The sequence below is a fragment of the Hemitrygon akajei genome, chromosome 11 (genome assembly GCF_048418815.1).
Source record: "Hemitrygon akajei chromosome 11, sHemAka1.3, whole genome shotgun sequence".
Lineage (NCBI taxonomy): Eukaryota > Metazoa > Chordata > Chondrichthyes > Myliobatiformes > Dasyatidae > Hemitrygon > Hemitrygon akajei.
In genome coordinates this window covers 2118487-2136555 of record NC_133134.1, presented here as the reverse complement: position 1 = coordinate 2136555, position 18069 = coordinate 2118487, and the positions used below count along the sequence as shown (strand labels likewise).

At 45.3% G+C, this 18069-nt stretch overlaps 1 protein-coding gene across 7 annotated transcripts in view; it reads left to right on the top strand.

The window, feature by feature from the left end:
- anks3 (ankyrin repeat and sterile alpha motif domain containing 3) overlaps positions 1-18069 on the top strand; it is a 47920-nt gene that overhangs the window by 23307 nt on the left and 6544 nt on the right. For all 7 annotated transcript variants that reach the window (XM_073060018.1, XM_073060014.1, XM_073060015.1 and 4 more), the window contains 8 exons: positions 243-378; positions 2397-2567; positions 6047-6172; positions 7614-7732; positions 11913-12080; positions 12725-12849; positions 14160-14301; positions 15245-15417. In XM_073060018.1, coding sequence (XP_072916119.1) covers positions 243-378; positions 2397-2567; positions 6047-6172; positions 7614-7732; positions 11913-12080; positions 12725-12849; positions 14160-14301; positions 15245-15417 — 1160 coding nt within the window. The remainder of the gene's footprint in view (positions 1-242; positions 379-2396; positions 2568-6046; positions 6173-7613; positions 7733-11912; positions 12081-12724; positions 12850-14159; positions 14302-15244; positions 15418-18069) is intronic.

Here is an 18069-nt window from a genome sequence, read left to right as displayed (position 1 = left end):
TGCGGATATGGAATAAAATGTGCATAAATACATAAATACTGGCATGTATTTTAAATGTAAACAGTGGCTTAAAGTGCTTACAGTGCAGTCACTGATGTAATAGACAGAGGAGGGGGTCAGGATAACTAGAATGGTTAACTGTGTGAGGGAAGGTACTTTTAAGGTGGTATTAAGTTTTTGTTTTAATAGCCCTATAGTGCCTGCAGTGTGTGTGTGTCCAAGCTAGATAATTGTCCACACAGGATGTTCAAGTCGATGTGAAGGATGACAATGGAGACACTGCCCGCTCCTTGGCTCTGACGTATGGATACATGAAGATAGCAAGTCTCATTGACCTGCACACTGCCCCGGTGTCGAAGTCAGTCCGCAGGGACACAGGTAGGTTGCACTTCAGCTGGTTTCAGGGAGTGCAACATACAACTGCTGATTGCTCAGTGCTGGGAATATAGAGTGGTGCAGCAGTTAGTGCATCACTTTACAGTGCCAGCCAGCGATCACCAATCAGGGTTTAATTCCCACCGCTGTCTGTATGGAAATTGTATGTTCTTCCCGTGACCACATGGGTTCCTTTGGGTGATGCAGTTTCCTTCCACATTCCAAATATGTATATGTTGAGATGAGTAAGTTGTTGGCATTTTGAGTTGGTGCTGAAAACACAGTGACAGTTTCAGGCTGCCCCCACCATATTTTCAGACTTGTTGGTTGTTGACACAAATGATGCATTTCACTGTAGGTCTCTATGTACGTGTGATAAATAAAGCAAATTTTTATAAAGGTTTATACAATCACGAGGGGCATAGATAAAATGAACATACTCGGTCCTTTTCTGCAGGGTAGAGGAGTCCAGAGCCAGAAGACACGGGTTTAATGTGAGAAGAGGAGGCGGAAGAACTTATTCACACCCAGGACAATGTGTCTGTGGAATGAGCTGTCAGACAAAGTGACTGAGGCAGGAACATAGAAACTGCATGTCAAAAAAGGGCAATCTTAAAGATAGTCATGATGATTTAAATATGAAGGCACATGGGAAAATCTGGTTGGTGTTGGATCACTAGAGAAGGAATTTGTGGAGCGCCTATGAGATGGCTTTTTAGAGCAGCGTGGTTGAGCCCACTGGGGTTGCAAGGGATAGTAAATCAGCCATGATAGAATGGCAGAGCATCTTGATGGGCCAAATGACCTAATTCTGCTCCTATGTCTTATGATATAGTTACAACATTTAAAAGACACTTGGACAAGGTACATGGATAGGAAGGAAGGGCTCAGAGGAATATGGGGTAAACACAGGCAAATAGGACTAGTTCAGTTAAATGAATTGGTCAGAATGGACCAGTTGGGCCGAAGGGCCTGTTTTACTGTATGACTGTATGTGATTCCTAAGCATCTGCCTCAGAAACTATCGCACACCCTCCATGCCAATAAGTTGCCCCTTGGGTTCTTTTTATTCTTTCCCCTCCCACATTAAGCCTATATCCTCTGGCTTTGGACTCCCCTACCCTGCAGAAAAGGACTGTGTTCATTTATTAAATGCTCCTTGTGATTTTATAACCCTCTGTAAATATTAGCTTTACTTATCACGTGTACATAGAGACATAATGTGAAATGTGCTGTTTGCGTCAACAATTAACACAGTCTGAGGATGAACTGGGGGCAGCCCGCAAGTACTGCCATAGCATGCCCACAGCTCACTAAGCCTAACCTGTCCATCTTCGGAATGTGGGAGCACCAGGAGGAAAATCATTCAGTGATGGGGAGAAGGTCCAAACTGCTCACAGACAGGCTGCCTCACTGGAAGCCTGAGTCTGAGTCCGCTGAAGGCTGAAGACGGCCTGTCTTGGGGTTTGAGGACTCTACGTGTGAGGGTGGCTGGGAAGAACAGGGCTTGTTTTGTTATTGTGTTAATTGTTCTGCTGAGCATCATGGGCATGTTTTGTTGGTGCTAGAATGTGTGGAGACCCTTGCGACCTGCCCCAGCACACCCTTAACAACCAGCTGTAGTTCTTAGCCTTTACTAAGCCTGGCAGAACTGTGTCTACTGACAGGAAAAGGGGTGAAGACAGTTTACTGATGCCTTAAAAACCAGTTGCTTCACGCAGCCTTGACTGGCAGCTCATGGAGCACAGGGCAAGCTCTGATCTCAAACAATATCCATGGTCAAACCCAACCAACAGAGGGCCTCACATTTCACTGTATGTTTCGCTGTGCATCTGATAAATAGACTTGGATCTTGAATGTAGAAAGGCTCGGACTGGGAGTGGGGGTGGGCTGCAGGAGACCTACTGGTGGAGCCAGAGCCAGGGTTGGGATGGCCTATGGGGCACCTTCTGGTCAGCAATGTTTTATGAGCAACATGTCAGTTGTCAATTGGTGGTCTGAAGCCTCAATCCCTCTTGCAGGAATAGATGAAGATTTTAGCTCCTCGGATGAGTTCTGCCCATTCCAACTCCGTCCACTGTCAGCTCGGCATCCTCAGTCTCGGAGAACCAAAGGTCCAAGCATTCATGATGGGCCACAGGCATTAGCCCACATCACACGCCTTGAAGCCAGTCGATGGGCACGGCAGTACGGTGAGATACAGCTGGTGATTTGTCTTTGGAGGTGGGGACGGTGAAGTGATTAACCAATAGCAGCCAACTGATGAGAGCAGTGGGTGGGAGAGAATGAGGGGATCTTGGTTTAACATACCATTCAAGAGAAAGCACCACAGTCAGCTTATTATTTAGGACAAAGTCACCTTGGTTTCCTTAAGGAGATATTTCCCCCGACAAATCAGTTGGAATTCTTTGAGGAAATAGCAGGCAAGTTGGACAAAGGAGAATCATTTGATGTTATGTAGTTGGATTTTCAGAAAACCTCTGACAAGGGGGGGGGGTCACACAAGAGGCTGCTTAACAAGAAAAAAGCCATGGAAAGTTGCTTGCATGGATAAAAAAATTAGTTGACTGCAAGGGGCAAAGGGGGGAATAAAGGGAGCCTTTTCTGGTTGACTGCTGGTGGCTGGTGTTCAAATTCTATGTCAATGATTTGGATGATGGAATTGATGGCTTTGTGGCCAAATTTGCAGATAATATGAAGATAACTCGTGGGGCAGGTAGCTTTAAGGAAGCAGGAAGTCTGCAGAAGGTCTTAGATTAGAAGAATGGACAAACAAGTGACAAATGGAATATAGCGTAGGGAAGTGTATGGTCCTGCACTTTGTAGAAGGAATAAACCATAAAACCATAGAACACTACAGTACAGTACAGGCCCTTCAGCCCTCCATGTTGTGCCGACCCATATAATCCTTAAAAAAGTACTAAACCCACACTACCCCATAACCCTCCATTTTTCTTTCATCCACATGCCTGTCCAAGAGGCTCTTAAATACCCCTAATGTTTTAGCCTCCACCACCATCCCTGGCAACTCATTCCAGGCACTCACAACTCTTTGTGTAAAAAAACTTACCCCTGATGTCTCCCCTAAACTTCCCTCCCTTAATTTTGTACATATGCCCTCTTGTGTTTGCTATTGGTGCCCTGGGAAACAGGTACTGACTATCTACCCTATCTATGCCTCTCATAATCTTGTAGACCTCAATCAAGTCCCCTCTCATTCTTCTATGCTCCAAAGAGAAAAGCCCCAGCTCTGCTAACCTTGCTTCATATGATTTGTTCTCCAAACCAGGCAACATCCTGTTAAATCTCCTCTGCACCCTCTCCATAGCTTCCACATCCATCCTTGCCATTTTTTTGCCCAACTCTGCAGCCTGTCTATATCCTCTTGTAACCTTCGACAACCTACAGCTCCATCCACAACTCCTCCAATCTTCGTGTTATCCGCAAACTTACTCACCCATCCTTCCACCTCTACATCCAGGTCATTTAAAAAGACTGTAGTGAGGCTCCTAGCAAAAAGAGGCTGAAGATGGGGCAGAATTGCAGTCAACAGGATGAGCTGCAGTGTAAAACTGGACAAAATCAAAACAGGTTATCACAGGACTGAAGGTGTTGTTTTTGGATACATGGACTATACAGAATAAGGTAGATGAACTTGCAGCACAGTTAAAGATTGGTATGTATAATTTTGTAGGTATCACTGAATAATGGCTGACAGAAGATTATAGCTGGAAGTTTAAAGTCCAAGGATACACATTGTATTGAAAAGACAGGCAGGAAGGCAGAGGGAGTGGCTTGGCTCTGTTGCTACAAAATGAAATCAGATCATTAGAAAGAGGTGACATAAGGTAGGAAGATGTTGAATCTTTGTGGATACAGCTAAGAAACTGCAAGGGTAAAAAGACCCTGATGGGAATTATATGCAGACCCTCAAACAGTAGTAAGGACGTGGTCTACAAATTACAACAGGAGATAGAAGATGCATGCCAAAAGGGCAATGTTACAATAGTCATGGGGGTTTCTATATGCAGGTAGATTGGGAAAAACAGACTTGTGCTGGATCCCAAGAGGGGAAATTTCTAGAATGCCTATGAGATGGCTTTTTAGTGCAGCTTGTGGTTGAGCCCACTAAAGGATCAGCTATTCAGGATTGGGTGTTGTGTAATAAACCAGAATTAATTAGAGAGCATAAGCTAAAAGAATCCTTAGGGGCAAGTGATCATAATTTGATCAAATTCACCCAGAAATTTGAGAAGGAAAACAGATGTATCAGTAATACGGTGGAGTAAAGGAAATACAGGGGTATGAGAGAGGAGCTGTTTGGCAGAGATGACGGCAGAGCAGCAATGGTTAGAATTTCTGGAAGCAATTCGGAAGGCACAGGATATATACATCCCAAAGATGAAGAAGTATTCTGAAGGCAAGATGACACAACAGTGGCTAATGAGAAATCAAAGCATACATAAAAGCCAAAGAGAGAGCATATAAGGAGCAAAAATTTGTGGTAAGTTAGAGCATTTGGAAGCTTTTAAAAACCAACAAAAAGCAACTAAAAAAGTCAGGAAGAAGGAAAAGATGATAAAATGGTGGAGCAGACTTAATGGGCTGAATGGCCTAATTCTGCTCCTGTGTGTCATGTCTTATGGTCTTGTGGATGCGGTCATTTAATTTCCTTTGACTCATGACATTAAATAAATTTCACTGAAATATGCTGAGAAATTTGTGGCACTAGTCTTGTGCAAGACATAAATAATTATTATAAGTTACAAAGGTATATAAATAGCAGAAAAGACAAATAGTGAGGTGGTGTTGCTGGACCGTTGAGAAACCTGAAAGCAGCGGGGAAGAAGCTGTTCCTGAATTGCTGAGTGTTGGTCTGTAGGTTCCTGTCTCTCCTCCCTTCAGGTAGTAATAAGAAGAGAACATGTCTGAGATGGTGAGGGTCTTTCATTATGGATGCTGATTTCTTGAAGCACTGCCTCTTGTAGATGTCCTTGACAGTGTAGCAGTGTGGCACTCCTGCAGTTCTGGACTGGGAATGTCATCCAGGATTGTGCGATGAAACCTCAGAGAGGGCATGAAGCCATGACCATAGCAGTTTCAAGTTCATGGGTGTCAACATCTCTGAAGATCTATTCTGGGCCCAGAATATTGATGTGATTATAAAGAAGGCACATCGGTGGCTATATTTAATTCGGAGTATGAAGAGATTTGGTTTGTCACCAAAGACTAGTAAGTTTCTACACATGTACCGTAGAGAGCATTCTAACTGGTTGCATCACCGTCTGGTATGAAGGGGCCACTGCACAGGATCAGAAAAGGCTGCAGTAAGTTGTAAACGCAGCCAGCTCCATCATGGTTACTAGCCTCCCAGTATTGAGGAAATCTTCAAGAAGCTGGCATACATCATTAAGGACCCCCATCATCCAGAATATGTCCTTTTCTTATTACTGCCATCAGGGAGGAGGTATGGAAGCCTGAATGCACACACACACAATGTTTCAGGAACAGCTTCTTCCCCCTCTGCCATCAGATTTCTGAATGGACAATGAACCCATGTACACTGTCTCACTACTGTGGGGGACTGGGCTACAGTTTACTAGGGATTCAGCATTGATTAGCAGAACTCCTGCTGCCACCATCCCTCACCTCGTATTCACCCTGCTTTCAGAGTCTCTCCCACCTCAGGGCTATGTCACGTTCAGGAACAGCAAAGATGAAGATGGAGGGGATATCCGGAACCGTGATGTCACTTCCCCAATTAACGAGCATGATGTTGAGAGCAATAGCAGCAGAGGTAGGGGCTTCTGATCATTCACAAACCATTCTGTCTGTGTTGCTGATTTTGAGTGCTTGTGAGAGCGGGTGAGTGAGCACACGTGCAAATCATTGAGCTGTAGGATCAAATCACACTGAAACAACAACATCCACACCTACCAAGGTGCCGTCCTAGGCTTGTCCCATTGGCCTACACTTGGCCCCTATCCCTCGAAACCTTTGCTATCCACCTACCTATCCAAATGTCTTTTAAACATTGTAATTATACCCACCTCTACCACTTCCTCTGGCAGTTTGTTCCATATACCCAGCACCCCCATGTGGAAAACCCTGCCCTTCTTTGCCTTTCTCCCCTCTCACCTTAAACCTGTGTCCTCCAGTCACAGAGAGATGGAAAAAGGCCATTCAGCCCAACTGGTCTGTGCTGACTGTTGCACAGTGAGCTAGTCCCACCTGCCTGCCTTAGATCCATAGCCCTCTAAACCTCTCGTATCCTTATACTTATGTAGATGGCTTTTAAACGTTGTAATGTGCCTGTCTCTGGCAGCTCATTGCAAATACACATCAACCTTGGTGTGAAGAAGCTGTTCCTCATGTCCCTTTTCAACCTCTCACCTCTGCCCTCTTATATTTACATCCCCTCCCTGGCAACAGGACTTTGTTTTCACCCTGTCTGTGCCCTTCATGACCTCATACCTCTAATTTTAGACCCTCCTGCCCTGGGAAAAAGATTGCAAACTTATCTCTAACCCTTGTGTTTCTTTAAAAAGTGCACAATCACAAAATGATATATTTTAAATCAGTGTGGTATTCTCAAATAGTTGTGGACAGATTTAAACTCAACTGATGGTTTGAGTGTTCAGGACTGTTGTTTCCAAACCGGCCACCCACAACATCTGTACATCACAGAACAGTCTGCACCCTTCTCGGCAAACAGTTACTCTGATCACAGCACTGAGCTGGTGAACGTTTCTGTGAGTCCCATGTGCAGAGGATATTTCCTGTAATGGGGGAATCTAGGAGCAGAGCTCACAGCCTCAGGATAGAGGGATGTCTGTTTAGAAGGAGAAATGGCTTTAGCCACGCGGTTGTGCATCTGTGGAATTCTTGCCGCGGTCACTTATGGAAGCTAAGTCATTGGGTGTATTTAGGTTCTTGATGAGTCAGGATGTCAAAGGTTATGGGGAGGAGGCAGGAGAATGGGGTTGTGAGGGATAAATCAGCATTGATGGAATTAGAGCAGACTCGATGGGCTGAATGGCCTGATTCTGCTCTTATGTCTTATGCCATGAACTACCCTTCCATTTCTCTATCGTCCATTTGCCTAGCCAAGTGTCTGCTAAATATCCATGACTGCTCTTGCTATGGTGAGCGTGTGTGTAGTTGGGTGCCTGGGCAGTAAATGTTACAGGCTGGTGGCCAGGTTGCAAATATTGACTGGGAGTTTCTCTCTGCTGCAGAGGAGAATGCATTCTGCACCACCGACACGATGACCACTCGCAGGAGCAGTGGCAGCAGCAGTGAGGGTCTGACCAAGGCTCAGGGCATCAGTCGTGAGGGATCCGTGGAGAGTAATGAGGTGAGAGTGAGCGATAGTCACGGGGATCTGCAGAGAGTAACGAGGTGAGAGTGAGCGATAGTCACGGGGATCCGCGGAGAGTAACGAGGTGAGAGTGAGCGATAGTCACAGGGGATCCGTGGAGAGTAACGAGGTGAGAGTGAGCGATAGTCACGGGGATCCGCAGAGAGTAACGAGGTGAGAGTGAGCGATAGTCACGGGGATCCGCGGAGAGTAACAAGGTGAGAGTGAGCGATAGTCACAGGGATCCGTGGAGAGTAACGAGGTGAGAGTGAGCGATAGTCTAGGGGATCCGTGGAGAGTAAAGAGGTGAGAGTGAGCGATAGTCACAAGGGATCCATGGAGAGTAACAAGGTTGAAGCCAGCATTAGATAGATTTTTCAGTTTTGTTCTCTGGAGTCATTATTGTGACGGATCTTGGGATGATTGTGTGTTGTGCAGTTTTAGGCTGCAAGGTGGTTGTCATATGGTGGTGGAGTGGGCTGAGAAATGGCAGATGAAGTTTAACCCAAATAACTGGGCGGTGATACATTTTGGGAGTGCTAAGGAGGCTGGGACATATACCATGAATTGTGGAGCCTTGGGGAATAGTGAGCGACCTTGAAGCTTGCAATGGAAATAGATAATGCAGTTGTGAGACACGGTAGTTTAGCACGTAGCATAACACTGTATAGCGCCAGCGACTGGGGTTCAATTCCTGCCGATGTCTGTAAGGAGTTTGTACTTTCTCCCTGTAACCAGTTGGGTTTCCCCTGGGTGCTCCATTTTCCTGCTGAAATTGCATTGTTTCCTCAACACTACCTACCCCTCCACCTATCTTTGTATCATCCACAAACTTTGCCACAAAGCCATCAATTCCATTGTCTAAATCATTGACACACAATGTGAAAAGTAATGGTCCCAATACTGATCCCTGAGGAACACCACTAGTCACTGGCAGCCAACCAGAAAAGGCCCCTTTTATTCCCACTCACTGCCTCCTGTCTGTCAACCATTCTTCTATCCATGTCGGTATCTTTCCTGTAATGCTATAGAATTTTATCTTGTTAAGTAGGCTCATGTGTGGCATCTTATCAAATGTCTTCTGAAAATCCCAGTAAATGACTTCCATTGCCTCTCTTTTGTCCACCGTGCTTGTTACTTCCTCGAACTCTAACAGATTTGTCAGTCAAGATTTTCCTTAACAGAAACCATGCTGACTTTGACTTATCATTAGACTCCAAGTACCCTGAAACCTCATCCTTTACAATAATAGAGTCCAACATTTACCCAACCACTGAGGCATGGCTAACTGGCCTATTATTTCCTTTCTTTTGCCTTCCTCCTTTCTTAAAGAGTGGAGTGACATTTGCAATCTTCCAGTCCTCTGGGACTATGGCAGAATCAAGTGATTTTTGAAAGATCATGAGCAATGTATCCATTATCTCTTCAGCAATCTTTCTGAGGACTCTGGGATGTAGTCCATCTGTCCCAGGTGACTTATCCACCTTAAAACCTTTGAGTTTGCCTGGCACTTTTTCCTTTATAATCACAATGGTACTCACTCCTGCTCCCTGACACTCACGGACCTCTGGCACACTGCTAGTGTCTTCCACAGTGAAGACTGATGCAAAGTACTCAATAAGTTCATCTGCCATTTCTTTGTGCCCCATTACTACCTCACCAGCATCATTTTCCAGTGGTCCAATATCAACTTTCACCTCCCTTTTACTCTTTTATATAACTGAAAAAAACTTTTGGTATCCTGCTTTATATTATTGGCTAGTCTGCCCTCATATTCCATCTTTTCTTACAGCTTTTTTAATTGCCTTTTGTTGGATTTAAGTTTCCTAATCATATAACTTTCCACTCACTTTTGTTAACTCATATGTCCTGCCGATGGGTCTTGGCCTGAAACATTGACTGTACCTTTTTCCATAGATGCTGCCTGACCTACAGAGTTCCTCCAGCATTGTGCGTGTGTTCCTTATATTCCCTTTCCTTGGCTGATTTCCTCCCACTTTCTGAAGATATACAAGTTAGGGTTAGTATGTTGTGGGCATGCTATGTCGCTGCTGGAAGAGTGGTGACACTTGTGGGTTGCCCAGCACAAACTTAGGACCATGAAGGTTGTTGACACGTATGAGGCATTTCACTGTATGTTTCAATGTGTTTATTTTTATTTAGAGATTAACCACGGTAGCAGTCCCTTTCAGCCCAATGAGTCCATGCCACCCAGTTACAGCCATGTGACCAATTAACCTCTAACTTGAACATCTTTGGAATGTGGGTGGGAACTAGAGCACCCAGAGGAACCCAAATGGTCACGGGGAATTGAACCTAGGTTGCTGTCACTGTAATAGCGTTACACTTGTAAGTTCTCTGTTGGTCGGGGTTGACTGTGGATGTGCATCCGAGCTGTAGGCATTGAAGTCAATACACGAGATAGAGCAGTACGATATGGAGAGCAAGCTGTTGCCCATGCACCTGATGATTCCAAAGAAACAGCGGAGATCCAGCAGCATCACAGGAGTTGCCATTCGGTGTTGAACTCATCGTAGAACTACCCTAGGGACTGCAGCTCCAGATTTTTCCTTTGTTTACTTCCAAAGCCTTCCCCATGAGTGGGTTTGGCTGCAAGGCGGCGGAGGTTTGAGATCAGAGTTTTCCTTCTGCTAGATGAGCTGCCAACCATGGCTGACAAGCCCCATCTGCCTGAAGCAACTGAGTTTAAGGTGTCAGACACCCCTTTCAGTAGAAACAGTTCCGCTGGGCTTGGTAGCTAAGCCACATGTGAAGGCCAGGAGCTGAACTTGGTTGTCAGAGCCTTTTTGAGATGTATACCTTTGGGAGCATTTAATAGGTATTGGGAGTTTGTCCCTACTATTCCTCCACACCCACAGCTATGATAACCTTAAGAGCCAGGATTGCACTAATTTCTAGAAATAAAGCTAATCTTTAGTCTTTGATAGCAATGGAGAGGGTGCAGAAGAGTTCCACCAGGATTTCACTGGCACAGAGCAGTTTGTTTTGCAGAGAGGGTTGGTCTGTTCTCCCAAGAGCATTGGAGGTTACGAAGGGACATGACTGAGGTGTATAAAATTATGAGAGGCAAAGTTAACTGTAGAAAACCCTTCATCTTATCAGTGGTAGAGAAAATCAGAGAACACAGATTTCAGATAAACTGGAAGAGATTTGAAGAGGAGAGAGTGATGAGTGTGTGGAATGCACTGCTGGAGAGGGTTGACACTGGATCACTGACAGTAGTTATGAAGCATCTAGACATAAGAGTTTTTGCAAATGCTGGAAATCCAGAGCAACAGACACAAGTAGAACAGGACAGAGTAGATCAGGCAGCATCTATGAAGAGCTGGGTCACAGTTGTATAGTGGTCAGCACAACACTATTGCAGCTTAGGGCATCAAAGTTCGAAGTTCAATTCCAGTGTCCTCTGTAAGAGTTTGTATGTCCTCTCCATGATGGTATTGTTTCCTCTGGGTGCTCCAGTTTCCTCCCGCAGTCCAAAGTGGTAGGTTAATCGGTCATTGGTAAATCGTTCTGTGATTAGACTAGGGTTAAATTGGTGGGATGTTAGATGGTGCAGCTCAATGGGCTGAAAGGCCATCTCTAAATAAATATAAATAAAGAGGAATAAACAGTTGATGTTTCAGGCCAAGACCCTTTATCAGGACCGGAAAGGAAGGTGGCAGAAGCCAGAAGTATCTGGATGAATAATTGAGTCATTGTGTTTATTGATTTGCTTGTTTATTTGTTCAGAGATACAGCATGGAATCGGTCCTTCGAGCCCAGTGAGATGTGCCCTAACCTATCATGGGACAATTAACAATGACCAATTACCCTATTAACCTGTATGTCTTTGGACTGGGGGAGGAAACCAGAGCACCTGGAGGAAACTTACACATTTCATGGGGAGGATGTACAAACTTTCTTGCGAAGGACACTGGGATTGAGTTCTGAATTCCAATGCCCTAAGTTGTAATAGTGTTGTGCTAACTGCTACGCTACTGTGGTACCCACGAACTCAGAGAAAAAAGATCAGATGCTGGGAGATAGAACTGGTGTGGATGGGTGCAGAATAGCCTGGTTTCCTGCTGCTGTTGGTCTCTTTGAAGGCCAGTGGGGTTTGCTTTCTGACCTTGTGTAGTGGCAACACTGGCTATGTTCCCTGTGTTTGCTGAAGGATTCCGATCATTCCAATAAAAACTGTAACAGAAGGCAGCCAAGTCGTCGCAGAGGCCAGGGGAGAAGCAGTGAGAGCTCCCTGTTCCGGGATAGTGACATTCCCACCACTGCCAGCTCACGGACACTGATCCCACAGGAGGATGGGGAGAAGTACCACGGACCCAAGGTATGGCCTGGTGCTGAGGGAAGGGAGTGGGCGGCTTGGTATTTGTCCAACAAAGGGAGGTGCTTTGCGTAACCCCGTCCCACCACACACCTGTTCCCTGATGATAAATGGCATTAATCCATAGAGGGGTTATCAGCACCAATGAGAGGGAGGGAGCTAGGTTATACTTCAGCATGAAATACATCAACACGGCAACGTCTTTGTACTCTCGTGGCTCCGCTATCCTCACGCCGCTCTTGTCCCATCGCCCATATGCACACTTTGTGCCCCATCACTCTCACATGTTCTTCACAGCAATGATTCAGTTCCACAGACACAGCTCCTTTTACAAACTGAGGGAGATTCGAGGCTGCGACCTGCCACGTCCTACACCGAAACAGAAATTGCTGTGGACACTCAGAAGGTCATGCAGCATCTGTGCAGAGAAAAACACTAACGTTTCAGGTTGGAGACCCTGGCTCAGTCAGTCACAGCCCTGAGTTCAAGGACGTCAAACATGCTCCTGTTTCGGGAAATATAAGGACACCCACTGCCCAGCTCCACTTCACATCAGAACACACAGCCTTCCTGTCCCTGTTGGTGCAGCAGGTTTGATGGGCTGAGTGGCCTGCTCCTCTCACATTGGTCATTTCCTGGATGCACAGGATTTGCCGGAGTTTCTGGAGCAGATCGGTTGTCTCAAATATCTTCACATCCTGGAGGAGCAGGATGTGGATCTGCGGATATTCCTCACCCTGACCGAGAGTGACCTGAAGGAAGTGGGAATCACGTGAGTAGGTGAACGGCGAGGGTGAATTCCAGGGTGACCAGAGGTGGCACAGTAAAGGTTTTTAAGGGTTTTTGAGGAACTGTGTGTCAGGGGAGGTGGGGTTAATTCGTATGAATAGGACTGGGCCAGCGAACATGGAACTGGTATTGGAATTGGTTTATTATTGTCACATGTACCAAGATACAGTGAGAAGCTTCTTCTGCATACTGTTCATACAGATCGGATCATTATACAGTGCATCGAGCTAAAACACGATCATGAGACCTTGAGATATAGGAGCAGAATTAGGCCATTTGGCACATTGAGTCTGCTCCACCATTCCAACATGGCTGATCTTTTCCCCTCTCAGCCCCAATCTCCTGCTGTCTGCCCGTATCCATTTACCCCTGACCAATCAATAATCTATCAATCTTTGTAAAGACTTGGCCTCCACAGCTGCCTGTGGCAATGAATTCCACAGATTCACCACTCTCTGGCTATAGAAAATCCTCCTCATCGCCGTTCTATAAGGACACCCCTCTATCTGAGCTTGTATCCTTTGGTCCTAGACTCTCCTACCATAGAAAGCATCCTCTCCATATCCACTCTATCAAGATCTTTCACCATTCGACAGGTATTACAAGGTAGAAGTTTGCATAGATTCAGCATGCCACCAAAAATTTTGACGAACTTCTATAGATGCACAGTGGAGTATATCCTAACTAGATGCATCACAGCTTGGAATGGAAACACCAATACCTAAGAATGGAAAATTTTACAGAAGATGGTGGATACAGCCCTGTCAATCACAAGCAAAGACCTTCCCACCTGTGAGTACATCTGCAAGCAGCATTGATCATCAAAAACCTCCACCATCCAGGGCATGCTGTCTTTATTCATCAGGCAGGAATTATAGAAACCTCAGGTCCCATAACACCAGGTTCAGTATTAGTTGTTTCCCTACAACCATCAGGCTCCTGAACCAACGTGGATAACTTCACTTACCCCAACACTGAACTGATTCCACAACCTGTAGGCTCATTTTCAAGGACTCTACAACTCATGTTCTCAGCATTATTTAATTTTTATTTGCCCTATTTGTCGTCCTTTACACATTGGTTATCAGTCTTTATAGTTTTTCATAAATTTTATTTTTTTATTTTCCTGGAATGCATGAAAGAAAATGAATCTCAGGGTAGTACAGTATTTGGTAACATAGATATACTTTGATGTTTGATCTAGTGCAAAAGAGGTTGGGGGTGGCTGGCTGGGATCCAAAGGGGATAGTGATGAAGCCGTGGCTGGTGTGAACACTATAGGTGTCTCTGCAGGTTATTTGGACCCAAGAGGAAGATGACAGCAGCGATCGCCCGCTGGCACAGCAATGCTCCCCCCCTCAGTAACAGTCTGGAGCAGGTCTATGCAGACCGACTGGAAACAGAAATGCAGGAAATGGCCATCCAGCTTCATAAGGTGCAGTTATGTTGTATGCCTTAAAGCATTGATCTGTCTCTATTTCGTCTTTCAGTTACCTAAATAGATAAAGTACCTTCGACACAGAGTGAAACACCCTCCGCGCTGTCCCGTCACACATTCCTGGAGTGAGACACAGAGAGAAGTTCCCTCTGTGCAGTCCTGTCACACACTCCCAGAATTGGGATAGATAAAGCTCCATTTACATAGTTGCAGTATTCAAGGACTACACGGATTGACCAGGGTTATAGTGGCTCGGACACTACGAAATAGATTCACTCTCAGCTCCCTCACCATCCCTTAGAACATATTTTTCCTTTTTCAAAGGAGCTTTTTAAAGTGATTCCAACCTCACAATATTACAGTATTCCACATTTCATGATATTTACAGTTTCAAATTATAATGCAGTCACTGATATGCAAAAACACACTCGAGCCTCTCTGATACCCGTGAGATTATAATGTCCCCTTGTAGCCATGGATAACACATGCTCCTTCTCCATGGATATCTGGCACGGATCTAACCCCAGAAGAGGTGGCTCGGCTCGGTCAGAACCTTCGACTGCTCGCCTTCTGGACCCACGAATGATCATCTTGGCCAGGCCCAGGAGCAAACTGACTAGGTGATTACCCCCCCCACCCCCCATTTGTACCAGCTGACCAAAGGTCAGGAGTATGGGCCTGAACTTGTGGAGAAGTTCCTTACGATACTCAAGTAGAGGCGGCAACCTCGCACCCTTGGTGTACACATTGTACACTAACTCCTCATGGCCGACAGCCGGGTAGTCCGTAAACTGACTGAAGAAACAGTTCCAAGGTGCTGCTCTGGGCAACACTGTCCACCCCAGCTCCCCAACGTGAAGGGGAATAAAGAGGCATCCCATTGAGCAGCCATTGATGGAACGTATTTTAGCCCACTGATGTTTTGTGGTTTCTCTGACAGAAATGTGAAGAGGCAGAGTTGCTTACCGGCCGAGTATCCCAGGAACAGGAGCTGCGGGCTGTGGTGGAAGGGGTTTTGATGGAAGATAAGATGGCTTGGAAACAACAGCAGAAACAGATCGAGGAGACACAAGGAGTTTGTCATGAGACAGCAATCATCCTTGAGCAACTCAGGTGAGAAGAACTCAAACTACAGAATTCCTGATGGACAACAGTGGGGGAGGGAACGGGGAGAAGGCTCTTCCCATCGGAGGGGGCATCTAAAACAAGAGGGCACAGGTTTAACGTGAGAGGAAGAAGTTTTAAAGGAGATCTGAGGGAAAAGTTTTTAAAAAGGCCATAAAACATAGCAGCAATGTTAAACTATTCGGCCCATTGAGTGGTCTGCCATTCCATCATGGCTGATTTATTATCCTTCTCAAATCTATTCTCCATAATTTTTGATGCCCCAACTAATCAAGAACCTATCAATCTCCATTTTAAATATACCCAATGACAGCCTCCCACTGACATACAATGTTGCATATGAGGAGTTTGCAGCCATAGGCAGTGGTGGAGTTAAATATAATCAGTACGTTTAAAGGACATTTAGACAGGCACTTGTATAGGTGATGTATAGCAGGATATGGACCTAATGTGGGATTAATGGACATGAAAACCATTATGGGAATCATATATTGGCCTCTAAATAGTAGCCAGGATGTGGGGTTGAGATTGCAAAGGGAGCTGGAAAGGGCATGTAGTAAGGGTAATGACACAATTGTAATGGGGACTTCAATATACAAGGGGATTTGGAAAACCAGGTTGGTGTCAGATCACAAGAGAGGGAATTTATTGAACGCTTATGAGATGGCTTTTTAGAGTAGTTTGTGGTTGAGCCTACTAGGGGAAAGGCCATCTTAGATTGGGTGTTGTGTAATCACCCAGATCTTATCAGGGAGCTTAATGTAAAGGAATGAGTGGAATACAACGAGATCTAGGTGTTCTTGTACATCAGTCAATGAAAGCAAGCATGCAGGTACAGCAGGCAGTGAAGAAAGCTAATGGCATGCTGGCCTTTATAACAAGAGGAATTGAGTATAGGAGTAAAGAGGTCCTTCTGCAGCTGTACAGGGCCCTGGTGAGACCCCACCTGGAGTATTGTGTGCAGTTTTGGTCTCCAAATTTGAGGAAGGACATTCTTGCTATTGAAGGAGTGCAGCATAGGTTCACAAGGTTAATTCCCGGAATGGCGTGACTGTCATATGTTGAAAGATTGGAGCGACTGGGCTTGTATACACTGGAATTTAGAAGGATGAGAGGGGATCTGATTGAAACATATAAGATTATTAAGGGATTGGACACGCTGGAGGCAGGAAGCATGTTCCCGCTGATGGGTGAGTCCAGAACTAGAGGCCACAGTTTAAGAATAAGGGGTAGGCCATTTAGAACAGAGATGCGGAAAAACTTTTTCACCCAGAGAGTGGTGGATATGTGGAATGCTCTGCCCCAGAAGGCAGTGGAGGCCAAGTCTCTGGATGCATTCAAGAGAGAGTTAGATAGAGCTCTTATAGATAGCGGGGTCAAGGGATATAGGGAGAGGGCAGAAATGGGGTACTGATTGTGTATGATCAGCCATGATCACAGTGAATGGCGGTGCTGGCTAGAAGGGCCGAATGGCCTACTCCTGCACCTACTGTCTATTGTCTATTGAATAGCAATTTGTGCAGAAGATACAGAGTCTGCAGAGAGATGAGTGGGCAAGGGTCTGGCAGATGGAGTACAATGTTAGTAAATGTAAGGTCATCCACTTCAGAAGGAAAAATGGAAGAGCAGATTATTATTTAAATGGTAAAAAAATTACAGCATTCTGCTGTGCAGATGGACTTAGGAGTGCTTGTGCATGAATCACAAAAGATTGGTTTGCAGGTGCAGCAGGCTGTCAAGAAGGCAAATGGAACGTTGGCCTTCATTACCAGAGGGATTGAATTTAAGAGCAGGAAGGTTATGCTGCAACTGTACAGGGTACTGGTGAGGCCACATCTGGAGTACTGTGTGCAGTTCTGCTCTCCTTACTTGAGGAAGGATATACTGGTTTTGAAGGTGGTGCAGAGGAGTTTCACCAGGTTGATTCCAGAGATGAGGGAGTTAGACTATAAGGAGAGATTGAGTTGCCTGGGACTGTACTCACTGGAATTCAGAAGAATGAGAGAAGATCTTATAGAAACATATAAAATTATGATAAGGATAGATAAGATAGAGGCAGGAAAGTTGTTTCCACTGGTAGGTGAGACTAGAATTAGGAGACATAGCCTCAAGATTCAGGGGAGTAGATTTAGGATGTAGGAATTGCTTTACCCAGAGAGTGGTGAATCTGTGGAATTCTCTGCCTAATGAAGCATTAGAGGCTACATCAGAGGCTACATTTAAGACAAGATTGGATAGATTTTTGCATAGTAGGGGAAATAAGGGTTATGGGGAAAAGGCAGGTAGATGGAGATGAGTCCATGGCCAGATCAGCTATGATCTTATTGAATGGTGGAGCAGGCTCGACGGCCAGATGGGCTAGTCCTGCTCCCATTTCTTATGTTCTTCTGTAACCCTTAGGAGGCAATGGTCATAATATGATTAAATTCATACTGCAATTTGAGATGGAGAAGTGTAATTCACATGTATCAGTATCGCAATGGAATAATGGGAATTACAGAGGCATGAGAGAGGAGCTTGCCCAGGTGGATTGGAGGAGGATACTGGTGGGGATGACGGCAGAGCAGAGGTGCCTGATGCTTCGGGGAATCATTCACAAGGCATAGGATAGACATGTCTCACAGAGGAGAAGTTCTCAAA